The sequence below is a fragment of the Cicer arietinum genome, chromosome 3 (assembly GCF_000331145.2).
Source record: "Cicer arietinum cultivar CDC Frontier isolate Library 1 chromosome 3, Cicar.CDCFrontier_v2.0, whole genome shotgun sequence".
NCBI classification, from domain to species: Eukaryota; Viridiplantae; Streptophyta; class Magnoliopsida; order Fabales; family Fabaceae; genus Cicer; species Cicer arietinum.
This window is the reverse complement of record NC_021162.2, coordinates 59,325,563-59,345,080: the sequence shown is the minus strand read 5'-3', so window position 1 is coordinate 59,345,080 and position 19,518 is coordinate 59,325,563. Positions and strand designations below refer to the sequence as shown.

General features: G+C 32.9%; 3 protein-coding genes across 9 annotated transcripts in view; 1 reads left to right on the top strand and 2 right to left on the bottom strand.

The window, feature by feature from the left end:
* Positions 1 to 2,822, top strand: part of LOC101498912 (vacuolar-sorting receptor 1-like) — a 4,917-nt gene extending 2,095 nt beyond the window's left edge. The window contains exons 3-12 of the mRNA XM_004492508.4: positions 380 to 468; positions 574 to 643; positions 725 to 808; positions 901 to 977; positions 1,081 to 1,162; positions 1,444 to 1,526; positions 1,638 to 1,704; positions 1,906 to 2,034; positions 2,120 to 2,217; positions 2,539 to 2,822. Of these exons, the coding sequence (XP_004492565.1) occupies positions 380 to 468; positions 574 to 643; positions 725 to 808; positions 901 to 977; positions 1,081 to 1,162; positions 1,444 to 1,526; positions 1,638 to 1,704; positions 1,906 to 2,034; positions 2,120 to 2,217; positions 2,539 to 2,634 (875 nt within the window). The 3' untranslated portion in view covers positions 2,635 to 2,822. The remainder of the gene's footprint in view (positions 1 to 379; positions 469 to 573; positions 644 to 724; positions 809 to 900; positions 978 to 1,080; positions 1,163 to 1,443; positions 1,527 to 1,637; positions 1,705 to 1,905; positions 2,035 to 2,119; positions 2,218 to 2,538) is intronic.
* Positions 2,823 to 6,864: 4,042 nt separating this feature from the next.
* LOC101496504 (uncharacterized) lies at positions 6,865 to 10,634 on the bottom strand. Its single transcript, XM_012713607.3, has 3 exons — positions 9,002 to 10,634; positions 7,679 to 8,348; positions 6,865 to 7,585 (listed from the first exon to the last, which is right to left on the bottom strand). The coding sequence occupies exons 1-2, from the start codon at positions 9,413 to 9,415 to the stop codon at positions 8,181 to 8,183; spliced, it is 582 nt and encodes a 193-aa protein (XP_012569061.2). The 5' UTR covers positions 9,416 to 10,634; the 3' UTR covers positions 6,865 to 7,585; positions 7,679 to 8,180.
* A 144-nt stretch (positions 10,635 to 10,778) lies between these two features.
* On the bottom strand, positions 10,779 to 16,858 carry LOC101497923 (protein FATTY ACID EXPORT 3, chloroplastic). 7 transcript variants are annotated; one of them, XM_027332787.2, is made up of 7 exons: positions 16,394 to 16,858; positions 15,107 to 15,497; positions 12,872 to 13,039; positions 11,963 to 12,009; positions 11,822 to 11,850; positions 11,196 to 11,307; positions 10,779 to 11,105 (listed from the first exon to the last, which is right to left on the bottom strand). In XM_027332787.2, the coding sequence occupies exons 1-6, from the start codon at positions 16,625 to 16,627 to the stop codon at positions 11,208 to 11,210; spliced, it is 969 nt and encodes a 322-aa protein (XP_027188588.1). In that variant the 5' UTR covers positions 16,628 to 16,858; the 3' UTR covers positions 10,779 to 11,105; positions 11,196 to 11,207. The 7 variants fall into 7 exon arrangements, with proteins under 7 accessions (XP_027188588.1, XP_027188589.1, XP_027188590.1 ...); XM_027332788.2 differs by having other exon boundaries at positions 10,779 to 11,002; XM_027332789.2 differs by having other exon boundaries at positions 11,196 to 11,298; positions 16,394 to 16,856.
* Between the last annotated feature and the right edge of the window lie 2,660 nt (positions 16,859 to 19,518).

The window sequence follows — 19,518 nt, the reverse complement described above, 5'->3', positions numbered from 1 at the left end:
AGGAATAAAAACATAAAATGCTTTTCATTTCACAGAATATGTTCATATAGTTTTTAGGTTTCTGATTTTTTTTAATAATGATTTAGCATCCATTGAGTTTCCATGTTCGTTAGAATGCTGAAGCTTTGGTGTATGCAAGGAACAAAACCAAATTTGTATCTGTATTAATAGAAATATCACTGCCCTTTTCACATATCTAACATAAGAATTATGTACCTTGCCATACTCCTTTTTTTCTTTTTAATCTTTTTGCATTAACTTAATTAACTTACCTTTTATTTTCTCAAAATATTCATTGAAAAATGGTTTTATCACTTCATTCTAAGAAAATATATGTATGTCCCTCACTTCCCCCTTGTCTCCTCCATTTAATTTGTAGGTGTCGATCTGAAGAAGATTAAAGACTGTGTTGGAGATCCTCATGCAGATGTTGATAACCCTGTCCTCAAAGCCGAACAGGATGCACAGGTTGGCTTTCTAAAGCACAAACATTTTTTACAATATTTTTGTCCATTTATTCGGCCATTCTGTTGTTTCATGATTGAATTGTATTTGTTCCAACTTCGGTTTCAGATTGGCAAAGGTTCTCGTGGTGATGTTACTATACTGCCTACTCTTATTATAAACAACAGACAGTATAGAGGTATGAGGCAGATTTTGTAGATAGCTAGACTGCTATTTAACCGTATTCTATATTTTAATTGAAGTTTATAACATTTTTTAGGTAAGTTGTCAAAACCAGCCGTTCTCAAGGCAATCTGTGCAGGTTTCCTAGAAACAACCGAACCGTCAATTTGTTTAACTCCAGGTCTATATTTCACTAACTCTTTAATTTCAAATTTTCTCCCCATACCTTCAACCTTGTTCAGAAGCTAAGGATTTTACTGAATATTTTTGCAGACATGGAAACAAACGAGTGTTTGGAAAACAATGGCGGTTGTTGGCGGGATAAATCTTCCAACATTACTGCATGCAGGGTATTTGGTTAACTGAACCTTGTCAGGCACATTATTGTGAAAAATTATTACATTTTTGGCTCTTTTGATTTGAACCATCTGTGCGTGTTTTTTCTAATTATAGGACACTTTCCGAGGAAGAGTATGTGAATGTCCTATTGTAAAAAATGTAAAGTTTGTTGGCGATGGATATAGTCACTGTGAAGGTAAACATTGCTATTTTGAATTCAGATAAAGTGATCCGCTCTCCATTCTAGATTCTACTTTTTTAAAATTAATTTCTGCCACACTCACAAAAAAGGGTGCCAACAGAAAATATATAGGGTCCAAACAGAACATGCATAATCATTATCATACCGAATCGGTGCTAGGGGTCAAAACTTCTTCCTCTTGTGTCAAGGAGTTTATGATGTCTCTATTTATGTTAATTTTGATATTTTTTTCCTCTGTTTGATTTTCATTTGCATTTTGAAATTACTTTTAACAGCCTCAGGAACCTTAAGTTGTGAATTCAACAATGGAGGTTGTTGGAAATTAGCCCGGGGTGGGAAGCTTCATTCTGCTTGCCATGTAAGCTATCTTGTTCATCTTTTTTTACATGATTTATGTTAGGAGGGGTGAAAGTAAGATTGATATGCCAGATATTAACTTTCATTTGTTTCTGAATTGATAATAATGCAGGATGACTATAGAAAAGGTTGCGAGTGTCCGCCAGGGTTGAGAGGTGATGGAGTCTTGTCATGTGAAGGTACTTAGTTTCCTATTTTTTGATTTTTTTCTTTTCTTTTTCGGAATGGCAAATTTTAGTGTCATGTTATTGTAGGATCCAGTGAATGACTATAGTTGTTGCATGTGGACCAGATTCATGTGATTGTTGTATTAAACATGCTATTATCTATTCTAGAAGTATATTGGCTTTAATATATTTCTTTTACTGATCATGTTGCAGATATTGACGAGTGCAAAGAAAAGCTGGCTTGCCAGTGTCCAGAATGCAAATGCAAAAATACTTTTGGAAGTTATGAGTGCAAATGCGGTAGCGGTTTGCTATACTCACGAGAAAATGACACATGCATTGGTGAGTTTATTTCAGATTTTTTTTCTCTCTTTCCATATCGCTTCAAAAACTAATGTTGAGAAATATACTTCCACTATAAATGCAGGTAAATATACTTCTTCAGTGGTGAATATTTGGATGATTATCCTTGTCTTGGTTGTTACCCTTTCTGGAGGATATGCATTCTACAAGTACAGAATCCAGGTATGATTGTTGCAGGCTTGATGTTTTGTCCTTTTAACAATATATCAATACCAATGCCACCTTGAGAATAATTTGGTATGAAGTATAAACCGATAGTAGCAACCCTCAAGTCAGGTAGGACTACATGAGTGGCAAAGCCTTAAGATCTCAGTTTAAACTGGAAGAGAACCGTGTCATCTCATTCAAGCGCTTAGATAGAATAGTTGCGAATAAAAGTGTATTAAAGCAACGTTTTCAAGAGGCTTGTCATCACCGACATTACATATTTACTTGCTCATTTTATGCAATGATATCCTGAAATTGTTTGTTTATTTTGTGCAGAGATATATGGACTCAGAGATACGTTCGATTATGGCTCAATACATGCCCTTGGATAATCAACCTGAAATCTCTAATCAAGTTCATCACGATATCTAGAAGATCTTGGTGATCTTTACCTGAGTAGAATACTAGTCTGTAACTTAGAATGTTAGCCAGCATGCAATTTGTTTCTTTAGGTAATTTACCTTTTGTAAAGATCAATAATGTGGTTGTGAAATTATCCTGATTTTTTTCTTTTATATGGTATTTAAGAATACCTATATGAAATTTGTCCTTTCACCTCCTGATTTGGAGCTCCAATTGCACTATATTCTGATAAAATAAAAGAGTCGTCTTAACATGTATCCTAAAAGCACATGTTAAGGATTTTAATTATATCTTGAAAAAATGAAATGCACAGTTATCGAGAAAAAAGAAATGTACAATCTTCAATACAAATTTCTATCTTTAGTTCACTAACAAGCATCCTAAAGGTATATGTTAGTATTTCTCAAAAAATGAAGAGTTTTCAAAAATAAAACTAAAGTTGTTTGATAATTTTTAGTTGTGTAATTAAAAACAAACTTTCTAAGCTGCACTAGTTGTTGAACCATGGAGGCAATGCAAAGTGTTTCGAATAGTGGTGGTGGAGGTGAAGAGTATCAAACAACGATGACAAAAATGGAGGATTGCCGGTTGGCATTGTTGGGGGTGCATTGATGGTGATAAGGGGTATACAAGTGGTGGTGACGGTCCGTGGCAGAGAGTGGTTGGGTGGTGACTCATGAATTAGGTATTGAGAGCATTGCATAAAAGAATGTACCATGCACCCCCACCATTTTACTTCCCACCCTCCCAAATTTTTTTATTGACCAATCTATCCTTTTTTTATCTTATATAAAATTCCTCAAAAAATTTACCACACTCTTTTCTCACCCCCACTTCCGAAAGTTCTCCCAAAAATTTTTACTATTCGAAAGTTTCAAACTTTCGAAATAATCTGAGGTGAGTTTTAATGAGTATTTTCGGAACTTTTGTTAAAAAACCAAACCTTCGAAATGAAATTTTTCCCAAAATTTTTTTTTTCGAAACTTTGGTTGAAGATGAAAGTTTCGAAGCTTTAGTTTCCAAAACACAAATATTCAGAAGTTTTGATGAAAGCGAAAGTTCCGAAACGTAAGTTTCCAGAACTTTTGAAGGTTTGCATCAATAAATATTCGGAAGTTTTGATGAAGGCGAAAGTTCTGAAACGTAAGTTTCCAGAACTTTCGAAGGTTTGCATCAATATGAAAGTTCCGAAGTGAGACAGTTTCGAAAGTTTCGAGAATTTCGAAACTTTCAAAATTTTCAAAATTTTTCTAAAATTTATTATTATTTATATTTATTACTATTTTTGAAATTAGGTATGAGTAGAGTTGAGGTTCCTGCCTCAAGAAAGAGAATAGATTCTACAGACAAATTCATCACCGATCAGGTATTAATATTATTGATAATCCATCACCGATAAATTTTTTATTATAACTATATATTTGATGTTTTATTTGAAACATATTTCGTAGGTATTTCCTTCTCGAGAAGCTGTGTTTGAATGGACAAAAACCATTGGAAGGCAAAATGGAATTTTAATTGTTACCATTCGTTCAGATAAAGCAACCGGAAAGAGGGGAAGAAAAGACAAATTGATTTTGGGATGCGAAAGAGATGGAAGATATAAATCAAAATCAAAATCAACAGTAACTTGTTCTCATAAGGAAAATTGCTCGTTTACTCTCAGATGTATACCGTTAAGTGTCGGTGAAGGATGGAAAATTAGTGTTCGTTGTGGAACACACAAACATGATCTACTTGATACTCTAACTGGTCATTCTTATTTGGGGCGTTTAAATGAAGAAGAGATGAAATTTGTCAATGACATGACAAAGTATAAGCTTGCACCTAGATTCATTCTAAATGCTTTGAAAGAGAGAAATAAAGCTAATCTGACAATTCCAAGTCAAATATATAAAGCAAGGAGTACTTATCGATCATCATTGAAAGGTCCGTACAAAGAAATGCAGCATCTGTTGAAGTTAATACAACAAGAAAATTATGTGTATTGGATAAGAAGACGGGAGAATTCTAATGTTTTGAGAGAGATATTTTGGACGCATACTGATTGTATAAAGTTGTTAAACACGTTTCATTTTGTTTTGATATGTGATAGCACATACAAAACAAATAGATATCAGTTACCACAACTTGAAATTGTCGGTGTCACATCTACTAGTTTGACATTTTCAGTTGGGTTTGCTTATTTAGAACAAGAGCGACAAGATAACTTCATCTGGGCATTTGAAAAGGTACGAAAGTTGTTCAAATCTGAGACTTTAATTTCTAAAGTTATTGTGACTGATAGAGATCTTGCCATGATGAATGTGATTAGTGTTGTGTTTTCCTACTTCAATACATTTGCTATGTCGTTTTCATATTGAAAAAAATGTTGGGGCAAGATGAAAACAATATGTGAAAAAGGATAGACAAGAAGAAGTAATGGATTTATGGAAAAAAATTGTATATTCGACTAGTGTGGAGGAGTATGATCATCACTTGCAACATTTTGAGCTAGTGTGTGCCGATATTATTCTTTTTGTTGATTATGTGAAAGATTTGTGGTTAACACCTTACAAAGAAATGTTTGTCAATGTTTGGACCAATAGAGTGATGCATTTGGGGAACACACCATCTAACAGGTATTTTTAAATTTGATTAGTTTTGTTTTAGAAAATACGATTTACTAGTTTATGTGATTTATTTTAATTTGTATTATTTAATTTATTTGTAGAGTTGAGTTTGCTCATTGGAGATTGAAAAACATGCTGCAAACTAGTTTTGATGATTTGTGTAAAAGTTGGGATGCTGTGAATATGATGTTGAAGAAACAAATATGTATCATTCAATCTTCTTTTCAGAAAAGCATCAAGGATGTTGAGCACGGTATAACTCATCATTCTTTCAAAGTCTACATCATTGTGTATCAAGGAAATGTTTTAAAAAAATTGACAAACAGTTGCAGAGAGTGAAGATTGTAGGTACTGACAAAATAATATGTGGTTGCTCAATCAGAACAACTCATGGATTACCATGTGCTTGTGAGTTGACAAAGGTGCAGATATTTGGTAATGTTATCCCTTTAGATAGCATTCATGTTTTTTGAAGAAAGTTAAGCCTTGAGAATGAATTGGAGGATGAAGAATCTTTATCAGATTATGACTTTTTAGAAGAGTTAGAAGCAATGAAAGTGTACATGAAGAAACACGATATTGTAAGTCAAAGGATATTCAGGACTAAGGTGCGTGAAGTTGTATTTCCACATACAACATCAATACTTGCACCACCAGAAAAGGTGAGAACCAAGGGAGCAAGTAAAAAGAAAAAAGAATTTGATACTCCTCGTGATCCTTCATATTGGGAGTATGTTGATGCCTCTCAAGAATCTGCAAAGCAACCATCTCAATGTTCTGCAAGGCAACCATCTCATTCATCACAGTATTTTGCAAAGCAACCATTTTACACACATTTTCCTACTCTTATACATCAGTATATTGAGGAGATAATAGATATTGTGGCTGATGGAAATTGTGGGTTTCGCGCAATTGATGCATTGTTAGGTTGGACTAAAGAATCTTGACCTTTAGTTCGAACACAATTGGATAAAGAGATTCGTCTACATCAAGACCTTTATGCCAATGTGTTCGATGACAATGTTGAATCAGTGTGAAACTCATTGAAAATATCAGGATTGGGTGCTCAAGGACAAGATAAGTGGATGTGTTTACCAGACTTGGGTTACGTGATAGAAACACTATATAATGTCATATTGGTGTCGTTGTCTCGTAATCTGAATATGACATTATTTCCGCTAAACAAACCACTGTCAAAAGAATGTTTACTAGCAATTGGATTCGTCAATGAAAATCATTGGGTACATGTAAAATTTATTAGTGTTTATTAAATTATTTTTTTATGATATTAGCATTGTTTATTAAATTAATGTTTAATATTTTATTGTTCAGATCAAATTGAAGTCTAATTGTCCTTTGCCACCTACCTCACAAAAATGGAAAGACTATTGTAGTGAATGTGCAAAGACATGGGAAATAGCTTGTGCAGCACGTATGAAGCATTGGGAACACATTGATCCATCATTTAGCAAATCATCTTGTATTTTATTAAATGAAGATTAGAATATATCTTGTATTTCATGAAATGAATATTATAATTTAATATATTGTATTTCATTACGTTTTATCATTTACGTTTCATTATCGATTAATATACGGGCATACATAACACATTCGATAATCTCAAAATATCTCAATATAAAATTATCGATTGAATATTCAGACATACATAACACAATAACTAATCGTCATACAAGCGACATAATTCACTTAATATGTCATGAATCTCACTAAATGGTGTTATCATATCTAAGGCCCTATGTGCAAGCTCAACTGCTTTACGGTCTCTACGGTCTCTACCAGCATGTGCAGAAGATGATGGACCAGCATGTGCAGCAGCAGCAGTATGTGGACTCGAAGGTGCAATAGTGGATGGAGGGAGAATCAGAGGATGTGAAACACTAATGTACCATGCATAGTAGTCTGCAGTGTCCTCAGGAAAAGTCGCAACAGGATATAGTCTCTGAAAGGTCTCTACAGCTGATCTCATAGTACTCTGCCAGGCCCAATCTATATTGTTCGGCATCGGAGGAACGTCACGCGGAATGCACTGAATACGACCAAATTGTCGAAGACATCGCTCTAGCAAATATGGGACTGAGACTCTACCACATCGAAGATATCCAGAAAACATCGAAATCGATACAAACGGATGATTAGCTTGATCATATCATATGGTGTAAATACTACATCCTCGAGCAACAACGCATCAAGTCTCTGACGATATGCCATCAATCCACCTTCAACAGCATGTTTGGAGTCCATCTACATGCTCTTGGAAGATGTGCAGGAACCGCTCATCTATCACCCCGCTTACAGATCCTAGGGAAGTGCTCGTAAATCCAACACTGCAACATAATTAACATCATAAAATAACACAACGTAATAATTAAATTAATAATTAAATAAATAAATGACACAACTTAATATAAATGATATACCTGTAGTAGGATCATGTAACCTCCCACTTGTCGAGTGTCGTGGATAGCTCCATCTCCCAGATTGTCATAAAGGAAAACCAATGCCGCAGAAGCCCACGAGTAGTCCCGACAACGATGTAAATCAATAAAAAGAGTAATGTATTCCGCCTCAACATGCGTATGTGTTTTATCGGCGAAAATAGTGCAGCCAACTAAATGCAACAGATACGTTCTAGCCGCACACTCAAACTGGTTAGTTTAAATGAGACGGCTATATAAATCACGCAACCATTGCAATCTATATTGGACACATTTATTATAACTAATCTCAGCACATGTTTCCTCCCATGTTGCATCTAAGTACTCTTGTGCAGCTCTTGCAGCAGTATTAGTGTTCATATTGGCAGGTGCATCAAAAAATTTACCATGTGGTGAGATATGTAGGAGAGTCGCGACGTCGTCTAAAGTGATAGTCATCTCTCCAAATGGCAGATGAAATGAGTTGATCTCTCTGTGCCATCTTTCAACAAATGCGGAATATCAGACCAGCATCAGCCATAGTGAGGTAGCCTGAAGATAGATGCATCAGCCCAGATTCCCGAATCCAATGCTCTACAGGATCTGGCACAGGAACTTCGGCAAACTTCTTCAGCTTCAATCCGTGAGTAATAACTTTTAATGATCTACGATCCTGCGAGTAATTACAGAACAATTAATTAGTTAAATCAACTTAAATATAAATATAATTAAACATATATATATAAATATACAATTAATTAAATAAACTTAAAAATAAATATAATTAAACATATATATAAATATACAATTAATTAAATAAACTTAAAAATAAATATAATTAAATATTTATATTAATATACAATTAATTAAATAAACTTAAACTTAAACATAAATATAATTAAACATATATATAAATATACAATTAATTAAATAAACTTAAACATAAATATAATTAAACATATATATAAATATACAATTAATTAAATAAACTTAAAAATAAATATAATTAAACATTTATATTAATATACAATTAATTAAATAAACTTAAACTTAAACATAAATATAATTAAACATTTATATAAATATACAATTGATTAAATAAACTTAAACATAAATATAATTAAACATATATATAAATATACAATTAATTAAATAAACTTAAAAATAAATATAATTAAACACTTATATTAATATACAATTAATTAAATAAACTTAAACTTAAACATAAATATAATTAAACATTTATATAAATATACAATTGATTAAATAAACTTAAACATAAATAAACAAATAATTAAATATAATTAAAAATAAATTAACATATACCCCTCCTTCACATAGCCTCCGAGCCACGTGATGCTCATATTGTGTCAACACACGTGTCATCGTCGGTACTCCGGGAAATTCGGTCTGCTGATCCTGATCATCAATATCAGCAGCATCATCAGACTCATCAGCATCATCAGACTCATCAGCATCATCAGCATGTGCAGAAACATCGTGAATATCACCAGCGGCATTCTCCATCTGTGGAGGCTGAGGGACATCCTCCTCTATATGTGCATGCTCAGTAGACTCAACATCATCATCCTGGACCTCCTCTTGTCTTCGACGACGCTGCCTAATTGGACGATTTGTTTCGTTGCGTCGTCTGTTTGATGCTGTTGGTGGAATTCTCTCTACACCATCACTTCTGTCACCTATCAAGTTGCGAATGATTTGGCCAAACGCACATCTCATTTTAGGCACTGCAATATATCAATATTAAAAACAAACGGAAAAATATTTTAAAAAAACCAAAAAATCATTTCGGAAGTTTCACTGGATATGAAACTTTCAAAAAGTTTCGAAACTTTGCATGCATCTCAAAGTTTCGAAACCTATTTTTTTGTAACTTTCAGAATGTTCGAAGATTTTACGTTTCGAAATCGCATTGCTCGAAACTTTCGTATTGCTCGAAACTTTCGAAAGTTTGTACTTCAAAACTTTCGAAAGTTTGTACTTCGAAACTTTCAAGTTTAACGAAAGTTTCGAAAGTTTTGTATTTCGAAACTTTCAAGGGTGGGAGGTTTGAATATTTCAGAGTTTCGAAGAAATGGGTGAAAAAAAAGAAATTGTGTTTTTTTAGGGTTTTATAGATGAAACAAGGGGCAATATGGTCTTTTCCTTATGGTTGGGGGGTGAGAGGTAAAAGAGGGGGCTGCAGAGTACATTTCTCCATTGCATAAGTTGAAAGGCACTCCCTAGTTCATCAATCAACTACATTGTGAGAATGGGAAAGCTGTCTTTGTATTAAACTAGTTCATTAAGCAACTACTCCATGGTGATAATAATGCACGATACTCAACACAAAATCTCTACTATGGTTCAATTCTTTTTCTAACTTAACTAATGATCTTAACAATTGGTCTTTTGTAATTGCATTTTCCTTACCCATAATCTATGTGGTCATTCTCGCATACATAATAGAATGATTCTTTTTCAAACCCTAGACGTGCACTTTGAAAGTGTACTTGTAAAGGAACAATTTATTTGTACTCCAAAAGCATACTTCCTAATAGAAATAACATCGTTATGCCCAAAAGTATACTTGCGCACATAAGTATGGACTTTTAGAAACAAATGGGATAAAAGTAGCTCTCTACATAATGTCTCCAGTGATGGCTCTCTAAAACTCTGTAAAAGCCCATCACCAGTCCAATCTTCGTAATTTTATAATTTGTGACATTGCAAAAGGATACAATTTCTCAAAAGTGAACTTAAACTTGCTACACTCTACATCCTTGTTTGGTAAAAGAAGAAACATCAAAATGTAGTAGTTAGTTCACAACAGTAGTTATTCATCCACCCGCCAGCTTACTTAAGATGTGTTAAAAACACTGTCAAATTGGAGCTTCTAGTAAAGTCATTAATCTCATTTTTCACTAATGAGTCGACGTTTTTCACTACTGGATCATATGAGGGACGGGATGAGCCATCGCAGTTCACAACTCCAGGGTCAAGTAAGCCTGTAAATGATGAAACTTACTTTCTAATGGCGGTGAATACTAAAATGATTTTTGGTGCAAGTTGAATAAAGAGGATTAAAGAGGACAATAAGAAATTAAACAACAAAGACCACTCCTTTTCAAAAAATAAATAAAACCAGTTGATATTTATCCCACCTAAAATAGAGTTCATTTATAATATGACAAAGCAACTTTCCAACGAATCATCATAATTATACACTAGAGTACTTCTAAAGTGTACATCAAGGTTTTCCTGACGATTTTTTCCATGCATGAAAACGTAGCCCTAACTCTCAGCAATTAGTCTTGACGACCCGGCCTGTGAATATCAAAGAAATAAATCATCACCAAAATTTACTGACAGTCTTCATGCAGATTTTCAGCTTTTTTATCTGATCTTCATGTAGATATTCCATTTGACACTGAATGGCAAATAGAAAAACAACATTTGTCTTGTAAGTTTGAACTTTATTGGGACTAAAATATGACATCTATAAACTGAATAAGCTAACCTCATGATTGAACTAGTTTCCTGCTTCACCTTCCAAGTTCGAACCATTTTGTGGTTTCCTTTCCAGTACCAGTCTATAGACATAAAATGCCGCTACCGCACCACTGCAAATGCTAAATAAAAGTTGTTATACAACAAAATACTTAATTAATGTGAAAGATCAGCGCATTGTACCAAAGAATGAGAATGAGTTAAATGACACTCAATTCTCAACCTGCATTTCTGCAGGTTAAACAGAAACTTAATGCTAGCTTGAGTTTTCTGTTGAGTCTATTGCAAAATCCATTGTTGTTTTATAAGCTTCTGATAGAATTACAATTTTTCAACATTCTGAATTTCCAATTAGCAATTATTTGTCAGGCCAAATGAAATAATGTCAAGCACGAAATAACCGTTTGTAACACTAATAAAATATGATTCTAATTCAATATTGTTGAAGTTTTGACTTGAACATTAAACAGCTGATTTGAATCCAATATTCTTGAAGTTTGACTTAAACATGAAACAGCAAAAAAGTGGTTGACATTATTGGTAAAGGTTAGCATGGGAAAACGAAAAATGCTAGAATAATATCTAAAGTGAAGATAAAGTTGTATGTAATTAAAAAAATAATGAAGTTACAAGAACCTGATCAAGGCAGTGAAATAAGTTGATCCCTGAGAAAAGAACAAGAACAAACAATTATCAGAAGTTTGAAACATAAAGCATTTTTATGAGCATGAAAATTAGATTTGTTTTAACAAATGTTTAATAGAAACAATAACTTACTCTGCCAATTGAGCTAATCTCCCGCAGAAACAAGATACTTGCTATTGCTGCAAGCACATGAAGTAATTTAAAATCAGCTTTGCGATACATAAACATACATAATTGAAAAATGAAAACTACCAATCAACTACAAAAAGGAGTTTATGTTGATTTAAATATCCGAGAGATGGAAACATCATGTCATCATCTAGAAAATAAAAGTACATATTAAGTATATCATTGGAATGTAAATAATGCATTGTTTTTTTCTCTAATTATAATATATTTGATCAGAATTAGTTGAGCATATAAACTTTGTTAACAAAAGACAAATTAAAGCAGATAAGAGGTACCAATCGGACAAAAAAGTAAAATTTAAACCCTAAATTATGCAACACTTTCGTAAACAAGTGCAAGTTAGCATTACAATGGTTAATAGTGTGTTTGAGAACACGTTGGAACCACGTTACAAATCACGGTGGATCGGATTTACAAGGACGTAGCTTCTAAAAACTTGCATCAGGCCTCATCATTTTCAATTTTGTGGTGGCTAAACTTGGAAGCAATCGGACACCAAGAGCACTGGGGCTAATTGATGTTTTCAACCCATACTTTTAAGATTTAAATAGAAAAGGAAAAAAAGATCGAATAAGTAAAAACAAATTGGAATTGGCTCAATAAATCAATTGGAACTTGCAACTATGATTTTTGAAGAAAAACATAAACCCTCTAATCGGCATATAAAATTCATGCAAACATCTTTGTTACATTTACAAATATTTTACAATAAAATCTTGGTGCAATACTATTGCAAAACTGAGGACAAATATTTAATTTTCATACTCATAATATGAGTAATATACCCTTTTTAAAATTTAAAAACAAAATAGATTCAGCATTTTTTATAACATATAAAGCATATGATCTTACCTGTCTGTCCCTTCAAAGCTAGAGAAGAGGGTTGTCCTTTTTTATATGATTTCAGACTTGAAATGCTTAAAGCCAATAAGACACCACCTAAAATCACCCCAAACCTTATTGCTGCAATGCTTCCGGTTACCATAAAGGAAAGGAAGCCACCCAGAGATAGTATCAAACCTGCAAAACAATTGGACAATCACAAATATTAAAGTGGATATTTGAGAGGGGCAAAAGGGAAACAAGATATTTCCAGTCGGCATAATACAAGCCCTTTCTTCAATATTTATATATGTTTACTAAATCATTTAATGAGATGACATTTGTATGATACTTATATTGAGTTCAATCAGCTGAACCTATTACGGTAGTCAAAATCGATATCCTACCTAGGATTGGCAATATGGGAGAAAAACAAAAATCGCGAGATACATCATAACGCAGATCATAACATCATGCCTGAAATACAAAATTACACGCACTCTCCCTCTCTCTCGCACATAATATAAATAACAACAATAGCCTTTAAATCACCTAAACATTATTTAAACTTGCATTGAAAATGCATAACAAGGTGAGATACAGCTCATAAATAACAAATTCGCAACTTTAACTCAAGTAACAAATCAACAACACTAAAATACATACATTTTTTACAACACAGAAATAAAAGCCAAAAGAAAAGTAGTGTGTAAAACCATTATCAAACCTCATCTTTTGAAAAATCAAAGCTCTTGTTGCATTTACTCGTAATTATAATATCTTACAATGTCTTGTACTTTGGGATTTGAGGGATTGTGATTAGATTCAAAAAAAGGAAGAAAATTCCCAACTTGCCCAAATATGCAGCAAATACAATACAGTAATATATGGGTGTGTCAATTTTAAATTCAACAAACAGATTTGTGGGTAGCACAGCGCCCAGGACCAGAAGATCAAGTTGGAGTAGTAGTTCAACAACCACCAGAGGTTACAATGAGCAGTTGCACAGAGGAAGAAGGGGGGAGAAGTTTACCAGCAGGCTAGGAAAAGGAAGCATAAGAGCATAACAAAATATTTGAGGAAGATGAGAGAGAGGATTCAAAATTCAGATGGATTCTCAGCTTTTTTTCAAATACAAAAAATGGCCTTTGGTCAGCACACGAAGATCAAACTATCCCATTATTTCTTCATCCAAACTTGTCAATCCCACACAACCTCACCGATTTGTATTCTAGAGCAATGTTATCGATGGCAGATGGCAGAAAACCAAAAATCCGCCAAAAAACGCCATGGCGCCTCCATCCTTCACATATTGGTCGTGGTGGTTGTCAAAATATCCGCCACCATAATCCACCACGGCTGATATTTGACCACACTGTTCTAGAGCAAGATTGAAATCACACATAGGGGGCAAAATCATAAGAGTGTGCAATCCAATGACAAATATTGCAATTTTAACTACCATGGGCCCTATTGCATCAGCCAAATATCCAGAAAGACGCCAACAACATCAGTCCTTATAAAGACCAGTGTTGCCAAATTGCCGTCACAGCGGCACCGTAGCATTATGGCATGACAGATTCTGTGTCAGCCACCATAGGCTACCATGCCTATTATTTCTGCCATAGGCTGCAACACCATCATTAAAAGGCAGATTTTTGGCTGGTGCCCATAATTTGTTGCCCACCATCAATAACAATGATAAGGACTGCCTCTATTAGAGGATTACTTTCATCAATAAGTCAATATCAATCCTTATCGGCATATTAAGTCATAAAAGACTAATCCTTATCAGGCATAAATCGCAATCCTCATTAGTAAGAGCACTACCTCCCTACAAGTGAAGATCACCAAGTCATCTATAGTCCTCAATCTATATATTGGGATTAGCCCCACTGTGTCAACTGTCAATAGAAAATCTAAGTTCAGTTTCCTTTGTTTTGCAACTATGAAAGTCCCCAACCACGAGACTTTAGCCAACAACATCCATAAATCATTTATTCAGTGATTTTAATTTACCGTCCATGACCGCAATTGGGGCTGCTATATCAAAGTTTCTGCCACCGCATCGTAACCACAATTGTGGTCACATTTATTCACAATTTTCCACAATCAATGATTGTTGCGTAACCATGACTGCAATTTAAAACTTAGTTATATTTAAATGCATCTTAACAGTTTCCGCATTATGCTAGATAACATGTCATTCATAAAAAAGATCCCTTTTAAAAATTTAATTACTGCACAACACGCATAATCTCTTACCATAGGGTATACCAACATAAAAGTCCCGAACTCCAGAAACATTGTTGAGACTAAGATCATCATCCGGGGAGGTAAAAGTCTCGACAATTTCCTTCACGTCGGGTGAATTCTCAGTAGCAGCAGACAAATACTCTTTTCCTTCTTCAGTGATTTCCTTCGCCACCTCACTCAAATCATGCCTTGCCTTATCAGCCTGTATCTTCAACTGTTCCGAAGTATCTTTCAAAACAACAATGGCCTTCTTAGAATACAATTCATAAGCTTCCTGAGAAACCCCTTGAAGCTTCAAAGCTTGTTCCTTGAATGTATCCAGAGCCTGCTTCCACGCTTCCTGTGATTCCTCATCATAACCAACATCAGTCCCTTTCTCCACTTCAACTTCACCCTGATCCTATACAATTCACAATCCATAATAGCAAATTCAACAACATTGAATGATTCTAACTAACTACCTATCTAACTAACCATCCATCTATCTGACTAACTAGTACCTCAATTCCTTTTTAAGTGCCATTTAAGGCTCTGTTTTACGCAAATCAAGGAAATCAATAGATTTTGATAAAATTAATTGTCTTTTTCCTATGACACCCCTATTGTTTATCACTCTTATTATAACTATTTTTTTCTTTACAATAAATATTTAATGATATTGTTGACAAAACAAATATTGAACTTTGAAAACGAAAAATAAATAGCAACAAAAACTCTTTGAAAATACGAAACCTTAAGAAGTAAGACACTGTTACAGACACCGAACACGACACTAACAGCTAACACGTCCACATCAGTAATAATTTGAGGACGCCAAACAAGACATTGAGTGCAATCAATGCGTCAATGTTGTGTCCGACACGTGACATAGCTTTGATCAAAAGTATCAGTATCTAACTAAGTGTATGTTTGGTTCCAATTTTGGAGGACTCAAAATTGATTCTAGAGGTGTAGGATTGATTTTGACAAGTTTGGATATTCTGGAGTAGACTTCATTCTAATTGGAAGCTAGAATTTGTAAATTTTGCCTCTGGAATTTGACTTTCAGCCTTGGATTTTTCATTCAACTCATTTTCAGAATGTGTCCAAATATAAATCAACTTCCCTTCAATTCACTTTTAGCCAAAAACAATTTCACAGAATCAATTCATTCTAAACCAATTTTTGTCACCACATAACCAAACACACACACCTAACTAAACATTAATGAAAATTGAAATTTGGAACATGCATTGTTTGAGCAATGAATTAATAGAGGGAACCACCCCACTTCAGAAAATGAACAAAGTTAATTACTTTAGGACTTACAGAGTCATGTTGAGGCGCAACGAAAGCGACGGTTAACGGTTTTCGTAGATTAGGGGTAACAAAGAAGGAGTTATTGGAAAGGGAATTAACGGACAATTTGAAAGTGCGATTTTTGAGCAAAGGATGAAATTTTGGAGAATGGGGGAGTTTGTTGAATGGGGGAGAGATGAATTTAGGGTTTAACACAGAAACTGAATCCATAGCGAAACTCATGGAGGCCATTTGGTTGAGAAAGAGAGAGAGATTGAAAAAAAGAAAGGGCGAAGGTAACGATAAATTTTGTGAGGGTGGAAGCGTTGAAAGATTGAGTAGGAATCAAAGTAAATAGCAAAAGAAAAATAATTGGAAATAAATCAAAGGAAGAGGGTTTATGATTTATGTTTAATATTGAAATGAAACAAAGAGAGTATTTAGGTTGTTCGGAAAATGCAGAGGAAGTTTGGAATAATCGGTATCGGTGGATTTGTCACGTGTTGGGTTTTTATGTCAATATTATTTTATTGTATTTTTTCAAATCAAAAATACTATTTTATCGCTTCTTTCTTTATTTTATAAGTAATTTAGTTGAATTAGTAATTGATTGTCTTTTTTTTAGAAGAAAGAGTTACCTTTTTATCACTTTAATTTGCTTAACTACTTAATTACTTTATCCAGAAAACTTTAATTCGCTTAACTACTTAATTACTTTATCACTTCCAAAAACTTTAAATAAATTAAGCATCAATTTTATATATTTAGTAGGATTTGGCTCACATTATATAAGAATGTGGATTAAATTTCGTTACTTTTTAATATTTTAAAACACATTGAATAAAGTGCAATGTAATAGAAATGAGTGGAATAGAGTAGTAGTACTATTTTAAAATAGAATGGAACAAAGTTTTTATTTATTTTTTCGAAAATAAACCAAAGAGATTGTAGTAAAAAGATAATTATCTAATTAAGATGTTGTATTCTATTGTATACCTCATGGGGGAAGAAATATAAGGATGTGGTGGAATGAGATGAATTGAATTGCGTCATTTTTCATGCCAATTTATCCAATTTTTAAAAATTCAAACAATAGAAGGTACTCTATATTTTGTTTATAGTAGTAGAATTGTTAAATTTTCTCTTAATTTTGTCTCTATTTTTGTTGGGGGAGGATTGTAGCATTCCCTATAAGTTTTTAATATTTTCCTTTCTTTGCTCTTTTGTTTTGGATGTATACCTTTATTAAATGACATTTTTATTTTATTAAATGTTTTCATTTAACCGTGGTATAAGAAAATATCTAGTTGGTGATTACGATGGGTCTATGGCAATGGGAGTGATTTTGTGTATGGAGAGATGATAGAGAGAATAAATAAAATGGTTCCCTAATAGTAGTTGCAGTTAGAGGTTGTGAGTTTGGAATAAATATGAAATTTGTGTGAGGTAAGGGTAAAGGCAAGATAGAGAGGCTTAATGAAGAGAAAAAAACATCAAATACAGTTAATGCACGATGATTTCTTTAAGCTTATTTGATTTAATGAATTTGAAATGTGGTTCATATTGAACTACTTTTAGCAATGGTCTATAAAATTAAATTATGTGTCCTAAAATTAAATTATGTGTCTTAAAATTAAACGAATCTTATTTGTTATACTTAAATTCACGTTCTACTAAATATTATCGTTTTCTCATCTTAATTGACTGTAATTTTATGAAATTAATAATTATGACATTAATGTTATTGTATGTACACACATTAAAGACTATTTCTCTATTTGGAAGATGATTAATTGAATCTTAATTAAGTATTCAATTTTATCTTTAAAGATGATTTTGTTGAAATTTTAGGTTTGAAGCAGAAGAAAAATACAGAAAATCCTAATTAATTTAATTTAGGGTTTTTGTTTTTAACAAAAAAAGTTATTAAAAAATATATTTTTAACTAAAAGCATATTTGAGTTTGCTACATTAGCAACATCAACATCATATTTTTATAATATTAATTTAATTGTAATTTGGATATCCAAAAATCGATTCAAATTAAATTCTTTGTAATTGGATTAGATCAAAATTTTTAAATGTGTCATCTAAACTGAACCGGACCACATGCGATTTTATATTTGGATCGAATAACTTTTTTTCTTAAAATCGATCCAAATCACACCGCAAACATCTTTAAGTTTGCGTCTCCTCGTCAAGTACTTCGGAGTAATTTTGATACCATATGACATTGAAATATTGCGAGCATTATATTGCATTGATATCATTTATACATGATATATGAAGTGACTTGTGACATATACGAATATATTGTATATGATACTATATGTGATTTTTAAAATTGTTTGTTCATTATATTCGTTTGTACTATTATGTGATTTTGATATATTAACCCTACGTTTGTTTGTGTGTGGCGCAACAATGACTTATACATTTCTCAAGAGACTTGCGATCGTTAGCCGTTGACCATATTTAGAATGTTTTATTTTGTTGTAATAAATGTGATTTTGTGTACGTTCAGACTTATAGTACTCAACTTTAATAAGTGACATTGAGGTGTGTTTATTTTTATTGTGTAATAGTTTATTTAATGGTTTATTTGAATGGATTTTACAAACATTAAGAACTAATTTATGATCTTTATTTTGAATTAATATAGCGAAATATTTATGTTGTGATATCTTATATCCTATAATTGGTTTTAATCTAAACAAAAATTTATTTAACATTTAATTAATTATGAAAAACTAAAATAAAACTATTTTGGAGTATATATGGTGTCACAGTAATAATCATCAAATGCCTCTAGAGTCACCACATTTAAAACTCATCAAAAATAACTTATCATCCTTTCCATCTTTTCCCCCTATAGAGGAATGAAGAAGAAATGTACTCACAACATAAGTAGGAATGGAATGGATGACAAATTTGATAAGTACTTATGTCCCTATTTTAAAAGTGTCATTTTACTGCAAGAGTTTAATTTTTGTCAAACTCCATCTCTAATGTACTTAAAGGGCTCTTTTTTGCTTTTATCAATCATAAATGGTAAACATAAATACTTTATAATCACTGAGATAATACGCACCCCAAGTATTGAACGAATTTGTTCACACTGCTCTTGACTCATACTCCTGCTG